Here is a 21,677-nt window from a genome sequence, read left to right on the forward strand (position 1 = left end):
TGATATTACAATATAAGAGATAGAATTATTTATTTGTCTATTACCATGAGGATACCATCACTGCATTTAGGAAAACTGACGACAATATTGCTACAAGTGCTACTTTTAAAAAAAACAGTGTTTTATAATAAATATAAAACAATTTTACTTAATTTCTACGACAGTGAAAATTGGCATGCACAAGAACAGAAACAAACATTGACAAGGCGAACCTCGTACGTGTTAACGCTGGCATCAACCTTTTCTTGTTCGGCGTTTTTGTGTTTATGAGTGCTTGGAGACGTTCATCGGATCTCTGGTTCCTGTTAAATGTCCTTCCACACGTGCGCGAGCTGCGTGTTCTCTAGTCGAGCTCACCAAACAGGTCTAGGTGCAGAAAGAAGTAGAGCAGTAAACTTAACTGCTAAACTGACGGCAGAGAGAGCACATACCATCTCACTGGGTAGTGTTTGTAGTTGACCGAGTTGAGATATTGTGGTTTGCCAGAACTTATATGCTGTGTATAATATTGACATCGATCGATACCAACGTGCAATCCATCACCAAATTACATATAGTAAGCAACCATTGCTAGGTGCAACACATTGTGCACAATTTGCTAGAGATTACATAGGTGGCGGTTGTTGTGCCCAAACTTGGGAATCTTGTCACAAACTTTGGAATTTCAGTCGTACCGACAGTTTGGGCAAACCCAATCTTGAGATATAGGCAAAAGAAGCGTACACACAGAGCTTGCACAACATATGATGGTAATTAGGATTTTCAAATGTTAATATCCCATAAGTCCGTATACGCTTCTTTCTCAATGTGTTTGGCACCTTTGTATAATATTAAATGATTATAATATAATTTGAGTGAAATATGAAGATAAATCTCTTCCTAGTTGCCACCACGCACACCACACACTCGCTATGACGGTTGTTGATCACCGACTGTTTCAGTTTGCCCAATTCTTGAGATTGGTCTAGGCAAACTAGGGAAATCCGCAGTTTGGCGGCAGCACAATGCACTGCACCGCAATCTTTGAGATTGTCGCAGATTCCAAGTTTGGGTTTACAACAGGCCGCACACTGGATGTTGCCAGCTTGTGCCTTGTTGCACCAATGCTACACCATGTCTGCTGCTACTATGCTACACTAGAGAGAGAGAGAGAGAGAGATATGATTGATGAGTTCACCGTGTGTGTGAGAGAGAGAGAGACGAGAGGAGAGAGAGAGGAGAGAGGAGAGAGATGAGAGAGAGGAGGAGGTTCACCTACCATGTCTAGCAGAATTTCTATCTTTAGTTTGAGTAGGTTATTCTCCTCCCTGAGACTTTGGTTTTCTCTGCCTAGCTTTAGTGTCTGCTTCTGACTGGCACCTCCCCGTCCACGTTCTGTGGAACAAGTAGTGGCAGCAACAAATTATTATTCCTTTTAATTGCCCTGTCCGTCATGACAAAATTGCAATGCTATTTCTTTATGCAAGAATAAACAGTATAATTTACACAGTATATTTTACGATATTAATGCAACAACAACAAATTTAGCGTACGTGACAACCAACTATTATAACACACGCTAGTACTAGTAATACAAGCTGCTTATATAAAACAACAGTATTAGTATTAATAAATAATAATATATAATAATATTATCGCAGTGGCTACGCGTCCAGAACCGGTCGCCTAGCCTCCAGGCTACGCATCTGGACATCCACTCACACAGTATTCGCGCCGATTCGCGTACACGCATGATTGACCGCACGGGACGCTCTGCTGATTGCCGAAAATATACAATATATGCACTGCTGCCGTCTATCCTTTCATCCGCTCTTCTCTCGCGCTCTCTCTTCTTTCACACACACACGCACAGCTCTATCTCTCTCACACCACCTCTCTCTCTCTCTCTCTCTACACACACACACACACACACACACACACACACACACACACACCTCTAGCTCTCTCTCTCTCTCTCACGCATACACACACACATACACATTCCCTCTCTCCTCTCTCTCACGCACACACACACTCGGCAATCAGCAGAGCGTACCGTTGCGCAATCATGCTTGTACGTGTCGCAAGAGCACTGTCTGAGATGGATGTCCGGACGCGTAGTCTAGCGGCTCTTCGTCCGGAACCGGTCGCGTAGCCACGTCCTAATAGTAATATTATTGCACATTGCAGCACAACGCTCAACACTACATCATATTCATACATGATCATTCAATAAGTCACGTCATTGTCAAGGTTTTTAACCATTGTTGTTTAGTTTACTAGCAGTAGCATAATACTAATAGCAAACTAGCATTATAGGTCGTACCTGCTTGCCAATCCCCGTTGTCAAAATTGTAATCGTGATCACCAAGTGTAAGTCTTATTGGGCCATAATCTCTTCCAAATTCTAACTGCTGGGTAGCTCGATCTAAGTTGAGATTCGACAATGAAGAGTTTTTCCTTGGACTAGGCTTCTTAGGCGAAAACTTGTTTCCAAATATAGGCATGGTTATGCTTCTTTAACTATGCAGTAGCGCCGCCGTATGCTTATTATCTATGATAAAAAGATAGCCTGGATTTCATTCATAGTAAGTAGGCCCTAGCTAATTCAAATTTAGTACAGTATTAGTACAGTAATACCATCGACGTTGTTTACTTCTTTCTTTTGTGAGCTGCGACACGCGCCGCCTATCGGATAATATGTTAATCAATATAATTTCTGAAAATCTGTTTATTTTAGGTAATTACCCGCGCATAATTACCTGAACATTTTTAATTATTGTTATATTTATATACTCCTGACCACAGGCACTTGGAGCATTTCAATAACATATAATGCTAAATAAATAGGAAATATATTTACTACCAGTCTACTTTTTCCTACTTTCTACTGTTTCTCTACTCTCTTTCACCTATTATTGCTGACAATTTCCTGTAAATGCCGTCTCATCGTTGAATCGAGTACCTTGTGAAATACAAGAGAGGGAGCCAAGATACAAGATACAAGAAGTTTATGTGCTAAATAAGAATGGTACCCTAGATTTGCTCCGGACCATATAACAAATATATATGAAAAATGACAGAGAGACGATTTTTTTTACAGTTTTAGACATACACATGTACATGCCAGTTTATTCACTGCGTGTGCGTTTAACCACAATAAAACATTTTTAAGATCACAACTTTTAATGAAAGTGTCAATGACACCATAGCTCACATTGCCATTGGGTGTGATAGAAGAGGAAATGATATTTAAAATTTGGTAAATGTTTCATTTATGACGGACCAAAATGTGATAAAATGTCCTTATTCCCCGTTTTATACTAATCGAAATTTCATTGTTTTGTTTCAGGGTTAGTTTTGATGCGAAAATAAATGTTTCAGATCTGAAAGTCTGAAATCTGGGCGATAGATGGTGCTATGCCTAAATGATTGCCATTTTGGTTTTCGATTATTGCGCAAATAAAAGCAATAAAATATTTCAGTCAAATTACTGTAACGAAGAATCTAAAACACAATATTACACGTAGGTATGATTAGGTAGGTAGGTAGGTAGGTAGGTAGGTAGGTAAATTTAACAAAATAGAATGAATCTAGATGGCCATTTTCATTTTTGCCAAAAAGTGAGCGTGGCTCAAAAGTAGGTCAACTGGCGTGCTCCAAAATAGGACGTTCACATCTCTCCCATAGGAGTAACAACTGTATGCAATTTGAAACATGTGGGTCAACTGGTTCTTAAGTTATCATTGACCGTAGCCAAATGTTTACAGACAGACAGACGGACGGACGCACGCACGACAGACGACACCCTATGGCAATAGCTCATCTTGACGATGTCAAGGTGCGCTAAAAACTGATCATCTATCTAAAAATAGGGAGACAAAATAGAATCATCGGTAAAGTCAATATAACACGGAATTGATTAAAATATCCAATTATTTTAAAATATACAGAATACAGTGATTTTAAAATAAGCAATTTCGGCATAAATAGTTTTTTATAGTTAGTAATATTGCAATACAAAAACAATTAAAAATTATTGACATATTAGGCTACACTGTGCCTGATTTAAGAACAGAACTGATAATCTATCTAAAAATAGGGAGACAAAATAGAATCATCGGTAAAGTCAATATAACACGGAATTGATTAAAATATCCAATTATTTTAAAATATACAGAATACAGTGATTTTAAAATAAGCAATTTCGGCATAAATAGTTTTTTATAGTTAGTAATATTGCAATACAAAAACAATTAAAAATTATTGACATATTAGGCTACACTGTGCCTGATTTAAGAATTTCATGTCCTAGCGTAAAATCACTTGAGTCCTGGCCCAATAGTAATTGTATTTAAAAAAACATACAATTCACACCCAACAGGCTGCTGTCAGAACTAAAATTAAGCAGCTTCACAATACACGATGTTTCACCGAATATTCACCTGCTGGATGTATTTTAGGATAATCAGTCGTTTCATACAGACTGCACATCATAAACTCGCAAATATATAATTCTCTATCATGTATAATATAAGAATAAAACACATTAAAAACAGTGATTTCCAACGTTGTCCCCCCTATTCTATACTTGCATTAAAAATAACCCGGATATACATCCTCTTCATCTATTTACACATGCCCTGTATCCATGTGTCTTCCTAACGTAGCTGAATATCAGTTAAAGCCCGACACATTTCTATGGTAATAACGTTGCCTCCCGTTTTTCCTGTCTACGCGTGAGTGTTACAGGTTTGTTATCTTCTCATTTCTTCTCATATATGGGTGCTATAGTAGAATTCCCCTCTTCACTGTTTATATGGGGAAGGGGCTGGTTTAGGTGGGCTTCCCCTTCCCCTTGTTTATATGGGGAAGGGGCTGGTATAGGCGGGCTTCCCCTTTCCCTTGTTTATCTGGGGAAGGGGCTGGTATATGTGGGCTTCCCCTTTCCCCTGTTTATATGGGAGTGCTATAGATAGGCTCCCCCTCCTCCCTGTTTATATGGGAGTGCTATAGATAGGCTCTCCCTCCTCCCTGTTTATATGGCAGTGCTATATAGGTGGCAACTCCCATTCTCCATGTTTATATGAGGGTGCTATATACCTGGGCTCTCTTCTTCCTGACTATACTTTTGAGCTGTTATACGTTGGTTCTGCCCTTCCCTACTGCCCTGTTTACAAGCGGCTGATGTAGGGGTCATCCCCGTCACTACTACCACTGCTCAGCAGCCCCTGGTTCAAGCCTCGCTGCTGCACACCTCCTTGGGACAGACGGTACACCTTGCTGCCGATCTGACTCAGTTTCTCTGATATGCTGCTCTTGAGGCTTGAGCGTTGACCGCGGTCGTCAGGAAGGTCGTCGTCGATGCCACGATGAACGGAGATGTTGTCGCCGTTAGCAACCAGCATCAGAGCTTCCATGCGCAGATGATTGAGGTAGTCGTCCGTCTCGAGGGTCATGCGTACTGGCTTTCTATACCTGCACACACGAAGAGTGAGAGACGCCATTAAGCGACCGTCAAACACTTCCACTGAGTTAATAAATAACTTTCTAGTACTGAATTATTACCTCTAGCAAAATAAAATAGAGGCTTCCATGACCTTCCTAAACCTTCCCTGTCCTTTACTGGGCTTCCCTCCTGACATTCCCTAGCATTTGGGAACCCTTCTACACTTCAATGAGATTCCCTAATCACCCGTGACCTTCCTGGACGTTGCTCAATTTTCTCCAAGCTTTCACGAACGGCCTTTGTGACTTCCCCTAACTTTCCCTGACCTTCACCGACCTTCCCTGACCAACACCACTAAGCAGACAGACGTACATTTTTAGCAGCAGTGACGAACAGAGGACGGACACGCTAGAGGCAGCCATAGCAGCAGCAGCCATCCACGGCTGCAGAGAGAATCCAATCGGTTTCAGAACACCTATGGACACAAAGAAGATGTGTGAGCTGAAGATGGGTAGAGGGATCTGTACGAACATTTACAAATGCAATCCTTCATGAGAACGTGAATTAGAAATGACTGCTTAAGTGACTGAAAACACTGTGAACAACGACGAACATCCGCAACGATTACTTTGCGGCGCATTGGGGCCGTTCACAATTTCAAATGAGGCACATGATGATGATGATGATGATGATGATGATGATGATGATGATGATAAGGAGGAGGAGGAGCGAAGGAGAAGGGGGTGAAGAGGAGGAGCGAAGGAGGAGGGGGTGAAGAAGAGGAGCGAAGGAGGTGAGGGTGAAGAGGAGGAAGAGGAGGAAGAGGATAATGATGAAGAAGTGTAAGCAAAGGAGGTAGAGGAGGACGAGAAAGAGGAGGATGTGGAGGGAATACCTTACCTGCTGCAATAGGGATGCCAAAAATGTTATAGATGCTAGCAAATAAGAAGTTGAGACGAATCCTCCAGACAGTTTTATGCGAGAGATCGATGGCAGCCACGGTATCCAGTAGATCATTCTACAGTAAAAACACCAGGTTAGAATATTCTTTTCCTTGAAAGACATTAACCTTTCTCATTACAGATGTGTTGTGGTCGCGGCTTTTACCCCGTATACAATATGACATACATGACGATACAACAAAACCACCTCTAAAATAATAAAACCAATAAATCAATGAAAAAGATTGCACCTAATATTTATGCACATAGATGGCATTACAATTCACTTGCCCGTATGAGCACCATGTCTGCAGCTTCCACGGCTACATCCGTGCCGCTTGCTATAGCAATGCCGACGTCTGCCTGCGCAAGAGCTGGCGAGTCATTCACTCCGTCTCCTACCATCGCGACCTTCATGCCTTTTGCCTGCAGCTGCTTTATCTTAGCAACCTTGTGTGAGGGCAGCACCTCTGCAAACACCTTTGTGATTCCGACCTGGGTCAGAGAATGTCAGGGCTTGTTAATAAACGAGGCATTCTAACAATAAAACATCTGTAAGTCAATTTCTTAATTGTCACTTCTGTTTTCATTATCTCCCAGCATTTAGCAAACAAATAACCATGACAGCAGCACTATTAAGCAGGCTGATTCTGCAGAATTGTATCACACACTATTTAATTTGCAGTGTTTATTAGGATAATTTGACTACGATCAGATGTACTTTTTGCAATTATTGGTATGCTTGGTCTACTACCTGCATTGCAATAGCTTTCGCAGTCTTGCGATTGTCCCCTGTCAGCAGTATGACGTGAAGACCGCTCTTCTTCAGTGTGTACACAGCTAGATGAGCCTCGGCCTTGACAGTGTCAGCAACAGCAACCATGGACACCAGCACCCCTGCACAAGCACAACAACTTAGCTGGCTCTACAACTCTCTCAAGAGCACATGTAACACTCGCGCTTCAGTAGTGGCTCTCCCAGCAACCTTTTCCCAACCAAAAACAAGTTTCTTCCTTCAAGCAGCTAAGCTCTTGCACTTACTCTGATTGGTTCTTGTAGTCTGGAAACGTTATACCATGAGTGTAAGCGGTATAACGTCTATGTTGCCTACCACACTGTGATTTGTTATTGAGTTTGCGTGATTATGCCTAAAGTTTGTAAACGTTTCACGTAACATGATCCCAGTCTCTGGTGAGAAAGCCTATACCTCATCATTACTAACACAGCAAGGATCAGACAACTAGAAAAACCGAGCATTTTGATGCCTATTAATGTAGATAGAAAGTATAATAGATAGATACTACCAGAGGTTAATAATGACAAACGTTTAATTATCATTATTAACCCCCTGATACTACTAGAATTACATAGAGAGTATTGGGATCAACACTGACCATATATGGCCACAAGCATGGGAGTCTGTCATAAACGGAGGACTGGTAGTGTTATTGAACGAGTGAAAGGGATGAGAGTTGGAGGTATCACTGACCATCTATGGCCACCAGCACAGCGGTCTGACCGAGTATTTCGTGTTCGCTCATGCGTGCTTCCACCTCCTCCCCAACAACCAGTCCATTACGATTCATCCACTCCCTGTTTCCAATCAGCACCTTGTACTCCTTAGACGCCGGCGTCCCCTCTACAAGAACTACAGGAAAACAATGGTGAGAATTACACACTGACTGGGACTTTAACACCTTCTGGTTTTAAACCCTATTATCTACTGTATAACTAAGACACGATGCCAACAATACAGGCATACATGAGTAAAAACATAATTAACATATTAAACATAACGTAATTTTAACGCAAAGTTAGAGTAAATGTGTGACGAATGAACGACAACTAACAGATGAATGTCATTTGTGCATACCCTGCACTGGAGGCATAAACGTAGGAATCTCAGCAAGAGATGGCGCCACATGTTGGTCGATTACAGCGCCCTCTACCTCTACGTGGAACCCATCAGCTTGTGTGTTCTAAAACAGGTGACAATGAACAATGTATGGTTCTCTCATACATATGTTATCAATCCTGAGAAGCTAAACATACATCAATGGACCCAATGCATCAAAGGTTTACCCAGTGTATAGCAAGTAATATCTTGTAATATTACTCATTGTAAAATGTATTTTATGAAAACTACAGGCAAAATTATCATCGCTCAAATAAATCAAGAAATTAATAAATATAGGCTCAAAGAGACTAAATTTAGTCTCACTCCAACACTCGTCTGCGCACATGTTACCGATTACTTCAACATAAAAATCACCACTTTACCTGTACTGTGTACACTATTGTTTGTGCTGTTATAGGCACAAACTATAAAACAGTAAATGAACAGCAAAGTTGTGCCTGCACTCTTCAGATTTGCAAAAATAAGATACGCAAACACTGCCACAAAATGGGTGTTGCTATCCCACAAGTGGACAAATTTATGGGATGTAAATTTTTCTAGACTGGTACCTATCTCAACATGTAGACAAATGTAACATATATATATATATATAGTTTAGAGACAGGGTACGGGTTGATGGTATTTCGTGAGAGCGAGAATGACAATCTAGTGATGCTGACATGTAAACAAATCTAATTTGAAATGCATATATTGGTGAAAATATTGATGAGTAGGTGTTCTGTAACATGTTAGCTTCACTATATACACTTGGTGTTACACAAGGGGTACCGGCAAGTATCAGAATGATAGCGAAAATATGAAAATGGTTAGATAAAACATGAAATGCTTGCTTTAAAATGTAAACACTGTTCAGAGTATCTTCTGACACCAGATGGCACTGCATAAACAGGTCAGTGTTTAGTCATCTAGGTTAAAGCATTTACGTCGTATCACACACAAACAGGTTGGTCCACAAGAATCGCTTATATGGGGCGGGCTTATACAGTACACTATAAATGAACATTACAGACATTTTACGGAAAAGTAACAAAATGCTTTGCCCACCCCTTCAACAAATGAACTCACCAGCCCATTGAGCAGTTTGACATAGCTTGCTGATTATATAGCGAAACTATAATAGTTTGCAAAACTCTTATCGTATCAGCAAACTTTGCACATGCGCACTGCATGCCAACCTTGCACGTTTAAAGTGCTTTAAATTACAAAAAGGTTCCGTAGCTGCCGCAAGAAATTTTGTTGTCAACTGTTGTAACTGTCAGTAGCTGTGCGCAATTTTGGTCAATTTTCAATAACAGGTCCATAATAATAGCTAGCAGAAATATGCTTGTAAAAGTTACTATATGAGATTCATAACGAGCACAACACAGCCTACAGATGCGAAGACTTTAATTTCATCACAGTACCTGTGGCAAATGCTGCGATTGCCCTTCTTATAGCCATGGTGTCTCTAAAAATTCCAGCGTATATGGCTACAACAAAACCGCCGGTCACTGCCCGACTGGTTGCCCTTGCGCCCGTTAACATGAATCCACATAGAACATGGATCTCTCGTAAATCTTCCTCGCATAAGTGTTTTCCCAAATGTAAGCGGCCTCCACAACCCTTCTCTGAAGCAATGTTTGCTTTGCGTGAGCTTGCAACTGTCAAAAAAAAATTCTGCTTAAGCTTGCCGCTAAATAAAGTAGAATTCGACGCCCCTGATACACACAGGGTGTTTCGCAGCTCGTGCCCTGTCTGTGTCTGCCTAGCATCGGTTCCCGTACGTTGCTGACACTTGCACTCAGGCCACAGCCTGGCACTGCCTGGAAGTCTGTGCATTTACCCATCCTGTCCGTCCTCAGCCACCTACACCAAACATACGCAGTGTGTAATGCATGCACTATAACGTGCGTTCTTACATAGATCGCAACTGGAACATATAGATCTCTGTCAGTGACAGCCCAGCTACCTTATTACCCTGGCACTCACTAGGAACCCATACCTACAAATCATGGCAGAAAGTAACTGTCTAATACCCATGGATTGGTACGTCTGACATTACAATTAAAACCACTGTAAACTGAAAAGGGCAAATCCAGCATGCATAGACCAGGGCAAATAACGATGTAAGCAAACATAGATGCAAAGAAGATTAAATACAACAGAGGCGAAACAGTGCTGACGACCTCACGTGAAATATGTGTAAGCGACAGCCTATGTGCAGACGCAGTAGGTTCACAGGAAGTCATCTCGACGGCTACTCTTTCACTATTTGGCGGATGGCTGATGCCGATAGGATGCTCCGAGCTGGCTTCAGCTGTCCTAGCACCACCGCAGCACCTGGTGGACGCTGCACACTCACTCCGCTACGAACAGAAGCCGACACGCGTGACGTGAGGCACTCGCATGAGTGATCGTTCCAGTCTTGTCAAATACAATCGCACCACCTAAACGTAAATGTCGCGCTCATTAATTTGGTAACCGATCACAATCACCTGGATGGAGCGAGCAGAGGGGTGGCTTATATTGAGGGGGTCAAAGCCCTTTTCGTACGCCAGATTCCGGCCTATTTAGAGAGTATTCCGTACGCGAGGTGCGGTCACCGTACGCCCCGCGATGACAGTATAACGTATTCCGTACGCGAAATAATTGATACTATGATCGGGGATTGTGTTTTTTCTGAACTTTCCTGCCCATTTTTGTTATAAATGTTGGCATCTATTTACCTGCTAAACTGAAACGAGACTGTCCCCGCACGTAAGGATCGCGAACAGCACGGGAATCAGTCGAATCAGTGTGCTGTACCCAGTCTAATGTTAATGAATTATACAACGGAACTTAGAGTTATGTCCTTGTCGCTGGGTTGTTGCCTTCTGGTACTGGTTTAGGCCATTTACGCGCTTTTTTGCTGTTTTGTTTGCGTCTGTTTTCGATGAATTTCCTTCGACGACTGTATTTTAGAAGCACAATGGCTATCCTTCGCGACTTGACCGACGTATCGAATCCGAAGCTTCGGTTTAGTGTAAGCGATACAATCCAGTTGACTCTTTCCGGAATGAAGAAACACATTTAGCTGAGTATGCAGGCGCGCAAATCCATTTAAATGTGGGGGCACCAGTAGCGAGCACGCGAAGGGGGGGGGGTGTCTCGGGCCCTCCCCAGAAATTTTAAATTAGACCCCCTCAGATGCCTTTTTCTGCTCGAGTGGGGGGGGCCGTCCGGACAACGCGGTCACGCACACACGCCGCGCACACATGCGCTCACGCACACACACACATACACACACACACGCATTTGGTTTGTGATATGATTACGAAAAGGGTGTCCACATGGCAGTTATAAAATCAAGAAACAAAAAGCAGAAAACCAATCATTTGGTGTTGAGGCTGATCACAAAATATATTGGTCTCGTTATTATTGTTGGTCCAGTCATCATCATATATGCGTGCACATATATCATCAATTTGCGACGAAAATACTTAATTAAAACCGTTGCTCAGTTACTTCAGTGTCCTCTTTGCGTGAATATAACTTGTGTTTCCAGCTTAATCGCTTGAATCCGTGTCTAATGCCGTGTGATATCTCCTAAACAACTTCATAACATACTTTCTCTTGATGATTTCTGCATAAGAATTATTTAATATCAGAAAAAAACGTGTTAAAAAAGAAAAGGTACTAAATTATCAAGACTAATTTTTCTCAAGTGTGCTGCATGATTCATTATTATGCTCTCAAATGCACTTGAATAAAATGAAAACTGGCAACAGCAAAAAAGGGAAAGAAGCCAATCGTTGACGCACTATCACACACAATAAAAAGGTTCTCACAGGCGCGCCGGAAGCAGTTTTCGATTGGGGGGGGGGCAAAGACCTAAGGGGCTCACGATTTTTTTTATCATGTGTGCTGATTGCGCGTGCCAGTGCGCCGCGTGTGCGCGACTGGGTGCGTGAGCACGTGTGCGTGACTGTTTGCGTGTGTGCGACGTGGTTGCGTGAGCGCGTTGTGGCGGCCGTGTGTGCGGCGTGTCGTGCGTGGCGCGTGTGTGCGACGTGGGTGCGTGAGGCGCGTGTGGTGTGACGTGTGTGCGTGAGCGCGTGTGTGCGACGTGGGTGCGTGAGCGCGTGTGTGTGACGTGTGTGCGTGAGCGCGTGTGTGCTTCGCGGCGCTCGTGAGCGCGTGTGTGCGTGGGCGCGTGTGTGCGACGTGTGTGCGTGAGCGCGTGTGTGCGACGTGTGTGCGTGATCGCGTATGTGCGGCGTGTGTGCGACATGTGTGCGTGAGCGCGTGTGTGCGACGTGAGTGTGTGAGCGCGTATGTGCGGCGTGTATGCATGAGCGCGTGTGTGCGACGTGTGTGCGTGAGCGCGTATGTGAGGCGTGTGTGCGTGAGCGCGTGTGTGCGACGTGTGTGCGTGAGCGCGTATGTGCGGCGTGTGTGCGACATGTGTGCGTGAGCGCGTGTGTGCGACGTGGGTGTGTGAGCGCGTATGTGCGGCGTGTGTGCATGAGTGCGTGTGTGCGACGTGTGTGCGTGAGCGCGTATGTGCGGCGTGTGTGCGTGAGCGCGTGTGTGCGACGTGTGTGCGTGAGCGCGTATGTCCGGCGTGTGTGCATGAACGCGTGTGTGCGGCGTGGGTGCGTGAGCGCGTGTGTGCGACGTGAGCGCCAATCACGCGAAGGCGCGAGGCGAAAACTTAAAATGGATGTATAAATTTGTTTTTGAACGTTAGATGTAAAAAGTCTTAGCACATACATTTTTATTTTTCTTTCCCACTCTTCTTTTGGGGGGGGCTTTTTGGTTTTGACCCCCACTTTTTGAATTGGAGGGGCGGCTGCCCCCCCTGCCCCCCCACTTCCGGCGCCGCTGGTTCTCACTTCACAAACACACACACACGCGCGCGCGTGCACACACCCGCGCGCACACACACACGCATACTTACACACAAAATCATGGTGATCCAAAATCGTGGGGGGGACATTTGATATGATGTCCCCCCTCTAAAAAATTCGTGGGGGACATGTCCCCCTATCCCCCCCCCCCTCCCCCTGGATTTGCGCCCCTGCGAGTATGGCGTCAAAAAGTGGGTCACCTCTTTGGGAGTTGCAGAGTTCAGCTCCAAAATCGCACTCCGGAGACTGGCTGGAGATGCGGAATATCCGCAAGGATCTGTACTACAGTGATGAAGAGGCCGCAAATATATGTACTTACCAGTAGTAGCATCACACAACCCAGAAGCAGGACAGGAAGGCAAATCAAATTCAACAGCAGATTTGCCGACTCTGGGCATAAAGTCTGTACCTTTTCTTCAATTATTTGCCTCTAACAAGCATGACATGAAGGTGTATTTATTGCTCACCTAATAAATAGTGTGCATGAATAAAGGTTAATAAATGTTGTGTATTGGACTATTGGTTACTGTTTGCTTATGTATTATTCGGGTGCTGGCTGCAGGTTAAATAGTATTCCAGATGCCAGCCCAAAATTATGGAGTATTCCAGATGCCACGGCACTGAAAATTAGAGAGTATTCCGGATGCCAAAGGGGGAGGCATGGACCCCCTCTATATTGTCAATGACACTGTAGCTCACCACAAAAAAGAACACAAATGAGTGAGTGAGAAGAAGTCAGTTTTAATTGAGCAACCATCGACGTACATTATAGAAACGAATAGTATATGTGGGAGAACTCCCATTATATACTCTTGATAATTATATGTGTAATTTTTTATATAAAAATAAATGTTTGAGATGTGAAAGTTTGAGATGTGGGCGAATGATGGCGTTACACCTAAATGATCGACATTTAACGTTTTTATATTATTCAGATTTAGGCACTGCCTAAAAGTGGAGCTCCCGATGTGTAACGTGTAAGATTGAGAGGATACGCTTATTCCACGTAGCGCTCATATACCACGTGACAATGGTGTTCCCTACCCAAACACAACTTTTATCAAAGGTTAATTGGTTGCATGGAAGCGTTTACTTCGTATGAGATTTTCTAGGTGGTAGCACACGGTTAGCATCTGTATATCGCAATAATAATTATAAACCAAAATGAATCACAAATTGTGAACGGTAGATGGCGCTATACCGCTTTGATGTTTCTTACGATGGCGTTCGAAATAATAGGTTATGCTGCGTTCTGAAATGTTTTGTAAAACTTTACTCTAATATAGACGTTTTTATCGGCAGGTGGAGAAGAAATACCAATTTTGCATTAAAGATATTGTCAACGAAATCTTGTAAAACGAACTAGACGAGTGACACCACAGCTGTTTGTGTCTATATAATATGCTATATAATTGCCAAACCCTACCTAATTTGCATAATTTTTTTTTAAATATCAAAACCCCTAGCCTTATTCATTCACATACCAAAAATGAGCAAAATCCGTTGAACCTGAACGGACTAATGGCAATTCCCATTTTTGCCAAAAAATTGCCGTGGCTCGAAAGTACGTCGACTGTCGTCCTTCAAAATAGGACGTTTAATATGGGAGCATAGCAGTAACAACTGTATCCAATTTCAAACATGTGGGCCAAACGGTTCCTGAGTTATCGTTGACCGTAGCGAAATGTTGACGAACGGACGGACGGACGGACGTACGACGACCCATGGCAATAGCTCAGCTTGACGATGTCAAGGTGAGCTAAAAACCAGGGGCCCGTTGTCAGAAACATCGTAAGTTAATGCTAATGTTAATGCTAAGATAACACTTACGACTAATGTTAATGTTACGAGAGTAGCGTTGACAGAAACACATCACAGCTATTAGAAAACTTACGATAACAGGAACTTCATCACAAGGCTGCTGATTGGATGAGACTCGATCACCAAATTCAAAATTCATACACATTTATTGTACATCACAGTAATTTATGCATATTATGATGGCAACCACATATAAATAATATTTGATGAAAAACGATGTGATCATGAATTTATTCTGCACAACAAGACAAATTCTCACACTGTAACGTGAGAGCAGCAGAGTCGTGGCAAGCGTTGCATTCCTTTAAAACAAGAGAACAAATGCCATACGCCATTTGTAAATGTATTGTTTTGTTTTATTAGCAGTAGATAATTAATGATTTTGACGTGTTTTTTCAAGAAAAACACACATTTTATTCATTATTATAAATATAATATCACTATAATTGTAATTTGTAGTGTAAATGTGTTATTTTCAACTTAATATTAAAGTTACGAGAGGTGTACAGAGGATATTTGCGAGGATTTTTCATTCTCGTAACATCACGATGTTTCTGTCAACGGTTAACGAGTGGAAGTTAATGTTAAGACTAATATTAAGACTAATTTTGTTTCTGACAACGAGCCCCAGGTATATATTATTAAATTTTTTCATTGAAAGGTCTGCAAGTTTAAGAAAGGAGTACATTCTCTCACTGGGCGTTATTTCCATCGTGTTACTATGGCAACAGATGTCACAGAGAATCTGTTTGCAGTGACCCCTGCGCGAAGTTCATACCTCAGGGACTTGTTATGCCTCTTCCCTGCTATCACACTGCCATTTCATGCCATTCCCCAAATTACCATGCCATTTCATGCCATGCCCCAAATTATGATGCCATTGCATGCCACGACCTCACCATGGCATACCATGCTGCATCACATCGCCTGCTATTCTCTCTAACCTTGTGAGCAGTCTCAAGCGGTTCACCTCCCTTGATGAGTATGCCCTGCTGTGCTCCCACTCCGGTGCCGACCATGACTGCAGTGGGCGTGGCAAGACCGAGGGCACAGGGGCACGCGATCGCCAGCACCGTAATGGCCATGCGGAAGGCAAACTCTACCGTAATGGAAGTCTTACTGAAGCTGCCTCCTTCCTGTAAGTATGACAGCATCGGAATGAGAACAGAACATCTCAGCTGTCACTATTCCGCGCACGACACACACAGAACGTATAAGTAGTTGTAGGATGCATACTGATGAGTGTACGGATGAGCTAATCCATGCTGGAATGCAAGCAATAATTTCTGCCCCCCCCCTTAAACACACACGCACACGCACACAGATGGGACACTACCACACACGGACCATAAATGCTCCCCACACACACATTACTTGACACACGTGCGCACCTCAGGAGGTATGAAGTCAGGATCGATGGCGGCGATGTTGCGATGTCCTATGATTATCCACACAATGCACGTGAGACTCGACGCAATGATCACCATGGGAACAAAGAAGCCAGCAATCTTGTCAGCAAGAGCTTGGATCGGCGCCTTCGAGGTTTGCGCTTCCTCCACCAGGCGGACTATCTGAGCGAGCGCGGTGTCCGTGCCAACGTGCGTTGCGCGAATCAACAGTGTACCATTTTGATTGATCGATCCACCGATGACCTGTAATCCACAAGATCACATAACATCATGTAGGGTCAGGCATGTTTGCGTAGGTCTGCATAATATCACAGAAAATTGTGTAAGCTTGTCTAGGGTCACATAAAGTCCTGTAGGGGCACGTAAGATTTATGCTGGGTCACACTGGTTCGTCTAGGATCAAGTAGAGTTTATGTCTGGTCACATGAGGTCATGTCAGTACATGTAAGTTGGCATAAGGTCGCATAAAGTTTGATATGGGAGTAATGGTAAGTGGCGTAGAATGCTATTGATTATTAACGTGGAAGTGACGTGTACATGCAAGTAGCTGGGAGCACACACATACCTGAGATCCAGGTTTCTTCAGCACGGGCATGGCTTCTCCTGTCACGAGCGATTCATCAGCCATCGAGGAACCTTCGATCACACGAGCATCCACCGGCACCTTCTCTCCCGGCATCACCTATGAACAAAAGAATTACACAAGCTATGAAACTCGTAATCTTCCCATGCATTCATTAATACGTTATCTCGCACAATGCGCCAAGTGCATAGATGCCCATTTTTGTGCGTGCATGCTTGTGTGCATGCACGTATGTGTATGCGTGTGTGTGCATGTGTAGTACTGTGTGTGTGTGTGTGTGCGTGCGTGCGTGCGTGCGTGCGTGCGTGCGTGTGTGCGCGTGCAAGTTTGTGAGTACTGACCTTGAGAATGTCTCCACGCTGCACAAGCTCAACGTTTATGCGTTTCTCTGACATGACGTTTCCATCTGCATCTTGCTCAACCAGAACGGCCTCTGTTGCCTGCAGCGACATCAGCTTAGTGATTGCTTCAGATGTCTTACCCTGTAAACAACAGCAACGACAACAATATTAACCTCTGATGTCTTAACCTGTAAATAACAGCAACAACAACAATATTAACCTCTGATGTATTAACCTGTAAACAACAGCAACAACAACAATATTAACCTCTGTCTTAATCTGTAAATAACAGCAACAATAATAATAACAACAACATTAACCTCTGATGTCTTACCCTGTAAACAACAACAGCAACAACAACAACAACAACAACAACAACAACAACAACAACAACAACAACAACAACAATAACTACAACAACAATGTTAGCCTCTCTTGCAACGAGACCTTACCTTGTTTAGCAACAACAGGAACAATACTTGGGCCTGACATCTCATCATTAATTTCCCCCTTCATCTTTTTACAACAAGGTGAGAAAATCAGGTTAACTAACGCCACACCAAATACAATACAGCAATACAAGTGCACAACATAGATGTCACTTTAGTAGTCTCTTCAGGCTACTGACCCAACCACCATGGCAACGGTTACCTTGGCGATGTACTCCAGCCAGCGTCCGAGCGAGATGAAGACGAGTAACATTGGCGGTGCATCGAAGAACGTCATCGGACTTTTGGAGCCTTGCACTATCGCGATGGCGACGACGATGATCGAGTAGATGTAGGCAATACTGGTCGCCATCATTATCAGCACGTCCATGTTCGTGCTGCGGTGCTTGAGTGCCTTCATCGCTTGAACGTAGAAGTGTCTTCCGCCGATGAACTGCAATCAGAATTTTAAACAGAACCTCAGACCTAAAAATAAAACTTGAAAGTGAATTTAAAAAATTAACAACTATATTTGTATAATGTAGTTTATGTCCTTTCGATGATCTCACACTTATATTAACTGTTCACGAAGCAAAATAGTATATCCAGCTGGTATGTTAAACTGAGCTGGCATCTCATACCAGCATATCTGTATAATGAGGTGTATTCAAGCTCACCTGCACAGGTGTGCAGAAGCAGAACAGCAGTAGGTTTTCCAGTGAGAGGCCTGCGAACACTTCGATGTGTTCCTTATATGGTGAGAACATGTAGTAGAACATAACGATGAAGGTGGGTAGTCCGAAGCAAAGGTTAATAAAGAATGAAGTTCTCCACCTGTGAACAACAGTAACAGTAGCATTACTGATCACATCTATAAATATATTGGTGAAAATATTGATGAGTAGGTGTTCTGTAACATGTTAGCTTCACTATATACACTTGGTGTTACACAAGGGGTACCGGCAAGTATCAGAATGATAGCGAAAATATGAAAATGGTTAGATAAAACATGAAATGCTTGCTTTAAAATGTAAACACTGTTCAGAGCATCTTCTGACACCAGACGACACTGCATAAACAGGTCAGTGTTTAGTCATCTAGGTTAAAGCATTTACGTCGTATCACACACAAACAGGTTGGTCCACAAGAATCGCTTATATGGGGCGGGCTTATACAGTACACTATGAAATGAACATTACAGACATTTTACGGAAAAGTAACAAAAATGCTTGCCACCCCTTCAACAAATGAACTCACCAGCCCATTGAGCAGTTTGACATCAGCTTGCTGATTATATAGGAAACTATAAATAGTTTTGCAAAACTCTTATCGTATCAGCAAACTTTGCACATGCGCACTGCATGCAACCTTGCACGTTTAAAGTGCTTTAAATTACAAAAAGGTTCCGTAGCTGCGCACAAATTTTGTTGTCGACTGTTGTAACTGTCAGTAGCTGTGCGCAATTTTGGTCAATTTTCAATAACAGGTCCATAATAATAGCTAGCAGAAATATGCTTGTAAAAGTAACTATATGAGATTCATAACGAGCACACACAGCTACAGGATGCGAAGACTTTAATTTCATCACAGTACCTGTGGCAAATGCTGCAATTGCCCTCCTTACTAGCCATGGTGTCTCTAAAAATTCCAGCGGATATGTGCTACAACAAAACCGCGGTCACTGCCCGACCTGGTTTGCCCTTGCGCCCTTAACATGAATCCCACATAGAACATGGATCTCTCGTAAATCTTCCTCGCATAAGTGTTTTCCCAAATGTAAGCGGCCTCCACAACCCTTCTCTGAAAGCAATGTTTGCTTTGGTGACCTTGCAACTGTCAAAAAAAAATTCTGCTTAAAGCTTTGCCCTAAATAAAGTAGAATTCGACCCCTGATACACACCAGTGTGTTTCGCAGCTCGTGCCTGTCTGTGTCTGCTAGCATCGGTTCCACGTTGCTGACACTGCAGCTCAGGCCACAGCCTGGCACTGCCTGGAAGTCTGTGCATTTACCCATCCTGTCCGTGCTCAGCACCTACACCAAACATACGCCATGTGTAATGCATGCACTATAACTGGTTCTTACATAGATCGCAACTGGAACATATAGATCTCTGTCAGTGACAGCCCAGCTACCCTTAGTTACCCTGCACTCACTAGGAACCCATACCTACAAAGCATGGCAGAAAGTAACTGTCTAATACCCATGGGATTGGTACGTCTGACATTACAATTAAAACCACTGTAAACTGAAAAGGCAAATCCAGATGCAAGACCAGGGCAAATAACGATGTAAGCAAACATAGATGAAAGATGATTAAATACACAGAGGCGAACACGTGCTGACGACCTTCACGTGAAATATGTGTAACGACAGCCTATGTGCAGACGCAGTAGGTTCACAGGAAGGTCATCGTCGACGGCTTACCTCTTTCACGTATTTGGTGATGGCTGATGCGATGGGATGCTCCGAGCTGGCTTCAGCTGTTCCTAGCACCGCCAGCACCTGGTAGACGCTGCACACCTCACTCCGTACGAACAGAGCGACACGCGTGACGTGAGGCACTCCATGAGTGATCGTTCCAGTCTTGTCAAATACGATCGCACCCACCTAAACGTAAATGTCGCGCTCATTAATTTGGGTAACCGATCACAATCACCTGGATGGAGCGAGCAGAGGTGTGGCTTATATTGAGGGGGTCAAAGCCCTTTTCGTACGCCAGATTCCGGCCTATTTAGAGAGTATTCCGTACGCCGAGGTGCGGTACGCCGTACGCGGCGATGACAGTATAACGTATTCCGTACGCGAAATAATTGATACTATGATCGGGGATTGTGTTTTTTTCTGAACTTTTCCTGCCCATTTTTGTTATAAATGTTGGATCTATTTACCCTGCTAACTGGAAACGAGACTGTCCCCGCACGTAGGATCGCGAACAGACGGGAATCAGTCGAATCCAGTCGGTGTACCAGTCTAATGTTAATGAATGTATACAACCGGAACTTAGAGTTATGTCCCTTGTCGTGGGTTGTTGCATTCTGGTACTGATTTAGGCCATTTACGCGCTTTTTGCTGTTTTGTTTGGTCTGTTTTCGATGAATTTCCTTCCGACATGTATTTAGAAGCACAATGCCGGCTATCCTTCCGCGACTTGACCCGACGTATCGAAGTCCGAAGCTTCGGTTTAGTGTTAAGCGATACAATCCAGTTGACTCTTTCCGGAATGAAGAAACACATTTTAGCCGAGTATGCAGGCGCGCAAATCCATTTTGAAATGTGGGGGGCCACCAGTAGCGAGCACGCGAAGGGGGGGGGGTGTCTGGGGCCCTCCCCCAGAAAATTTTTAAAATTAGACCCCCCTCAGATGCGTTTTCTGCTCGAGTGGGGGGGGGCGCGTCCGGACACACGCGGTCACGCACACACGCCGCACACATGCGCTCACGCACACACACACATACACACACACACACGCATTTGGTTTGTGATATGATTACGAAAAGGGTGTCCACATGCAGTCATAAAATCAAGAAAACAAAAAGCAGAAAAACCAATCATTTGGTGTTGAGGCTGATCACAAAATATATTGGTCCGTTATTATTGTTGGTCCAGTCATATCATATATGCGTGCACATATATCATCAATTTGCAACGAAAACTACTTAATTAAAACCGTTGCTCAGTTACTCAGTGTCCTTTTTGCGTGAATATAACTTGTGTTTCCAGCTTAATCCTTGAATCCGTGTCTAATGCGTGTGATATCTCCTAAACTTTCATAAACATACTTTCTCTTGATGATTTCTGCATAAGAATTATTTAATATCAGAAAAAAACGTGTTAAAAAAGAAAAGGTACTAAATTTATCAAGACTAATTTTTCTCAAGTTGTGCATGATCATTATTATGTGCTCTCAAATGCACTTGAAGGAAATAAAAGCTGGTCAAA

At 43.2% G+C, this 21,677-nt stretch overlaps 2 protein-coding genes across 2 annotated transcripts in view; both read right to left on the reverse strand.

The window, feature by feature from the left end:
* Positions 1-2,656, reverse strand: part of LOC106815563 (protein chibby homolog 1-like) — a 3,880-nt gene extending 1,224 nt beyond the window's left edge. The window contains exons 1-2 of the mRNA XM_014820036.1: positions 2,306-2,656; positions 1,259-1,374 (exon numbers count right to left, since the gene is read on the reverse strand). Of these exons, the coding sequence (XP_014675522.1) occupies positions 1,259-1,374; positions 2,306-2,486 (297 nt within the window). The 5' untranslated portion in view covers positions 2,487-2,656. The remainder of the gene's footprint in view (positions 1-1,258; positions 1,375-2,305) is intronic.
* A 1,468-nt stretch (positions 2,657-4,124) lies between these two features.
* The window catches only part of LOC106815582 (copper-transporting ATPase 1-like), a 46,176-nt gene continuing 28,623 nt past the window's right edge, over positions 4,125-21,677 (reverse strand). Inside the window, 17 exon segments of the mRNA XM_014820060.1 lie at positions 4,125-5,457; positions 5,801-5,903; positions 6,329-6,446; positions 6,661-6,864; positions 7,124-7,266; positions 7,859-8,089; positions 10,011-10,132; positions 10,528-10,556; positions 10,558-10,668; positions 10,670-10,713; positions 13,843-13,849; positions 15,921-16,112; positions 16,368-16,628; positions 16,951-17,067; positions 17,310-17,450; positions 17,961-18,191; positions 18,415-18,571. Coding sequence (XP_014675546.1) covers positions 5,154-5,457; positions 5,801-5,903; positions 6,329-6,446; positions 6,661-6,864; positions 7,124-7,266; positions 7,859-8,089; positions 10,011-10,132; positions 10,528-10,556; positions 10,558-10,668; positions 10,670-10,713; positions 13,843-13,849; positions 15,921-16,112; positions 16,368-16,628; positions 16,951-17,067; positions 17,310-17,450; positions 17,961-18,191; positions 18,415-18,571 — 2,515 coding nt within the window. The 3' untranslated portion in view covers positions 4,125-5,153.

Source organism: Priapulus caudatus, unplaced genomic scaffold (genome assembly GCF_000485595.1).
Source record: "Priapulus caudatus unplaced genomic scaffold, Priapulus_caudatus-5.0.1 Scaffold29, whole genome shotgun sequence".
Lineage (NCBI taxonomy): Eukaryota > Metazoa > Priapulida > Priapulimorpha > Priapulimorphida > Priapulidae > Priapulus > Priapulus caudatus.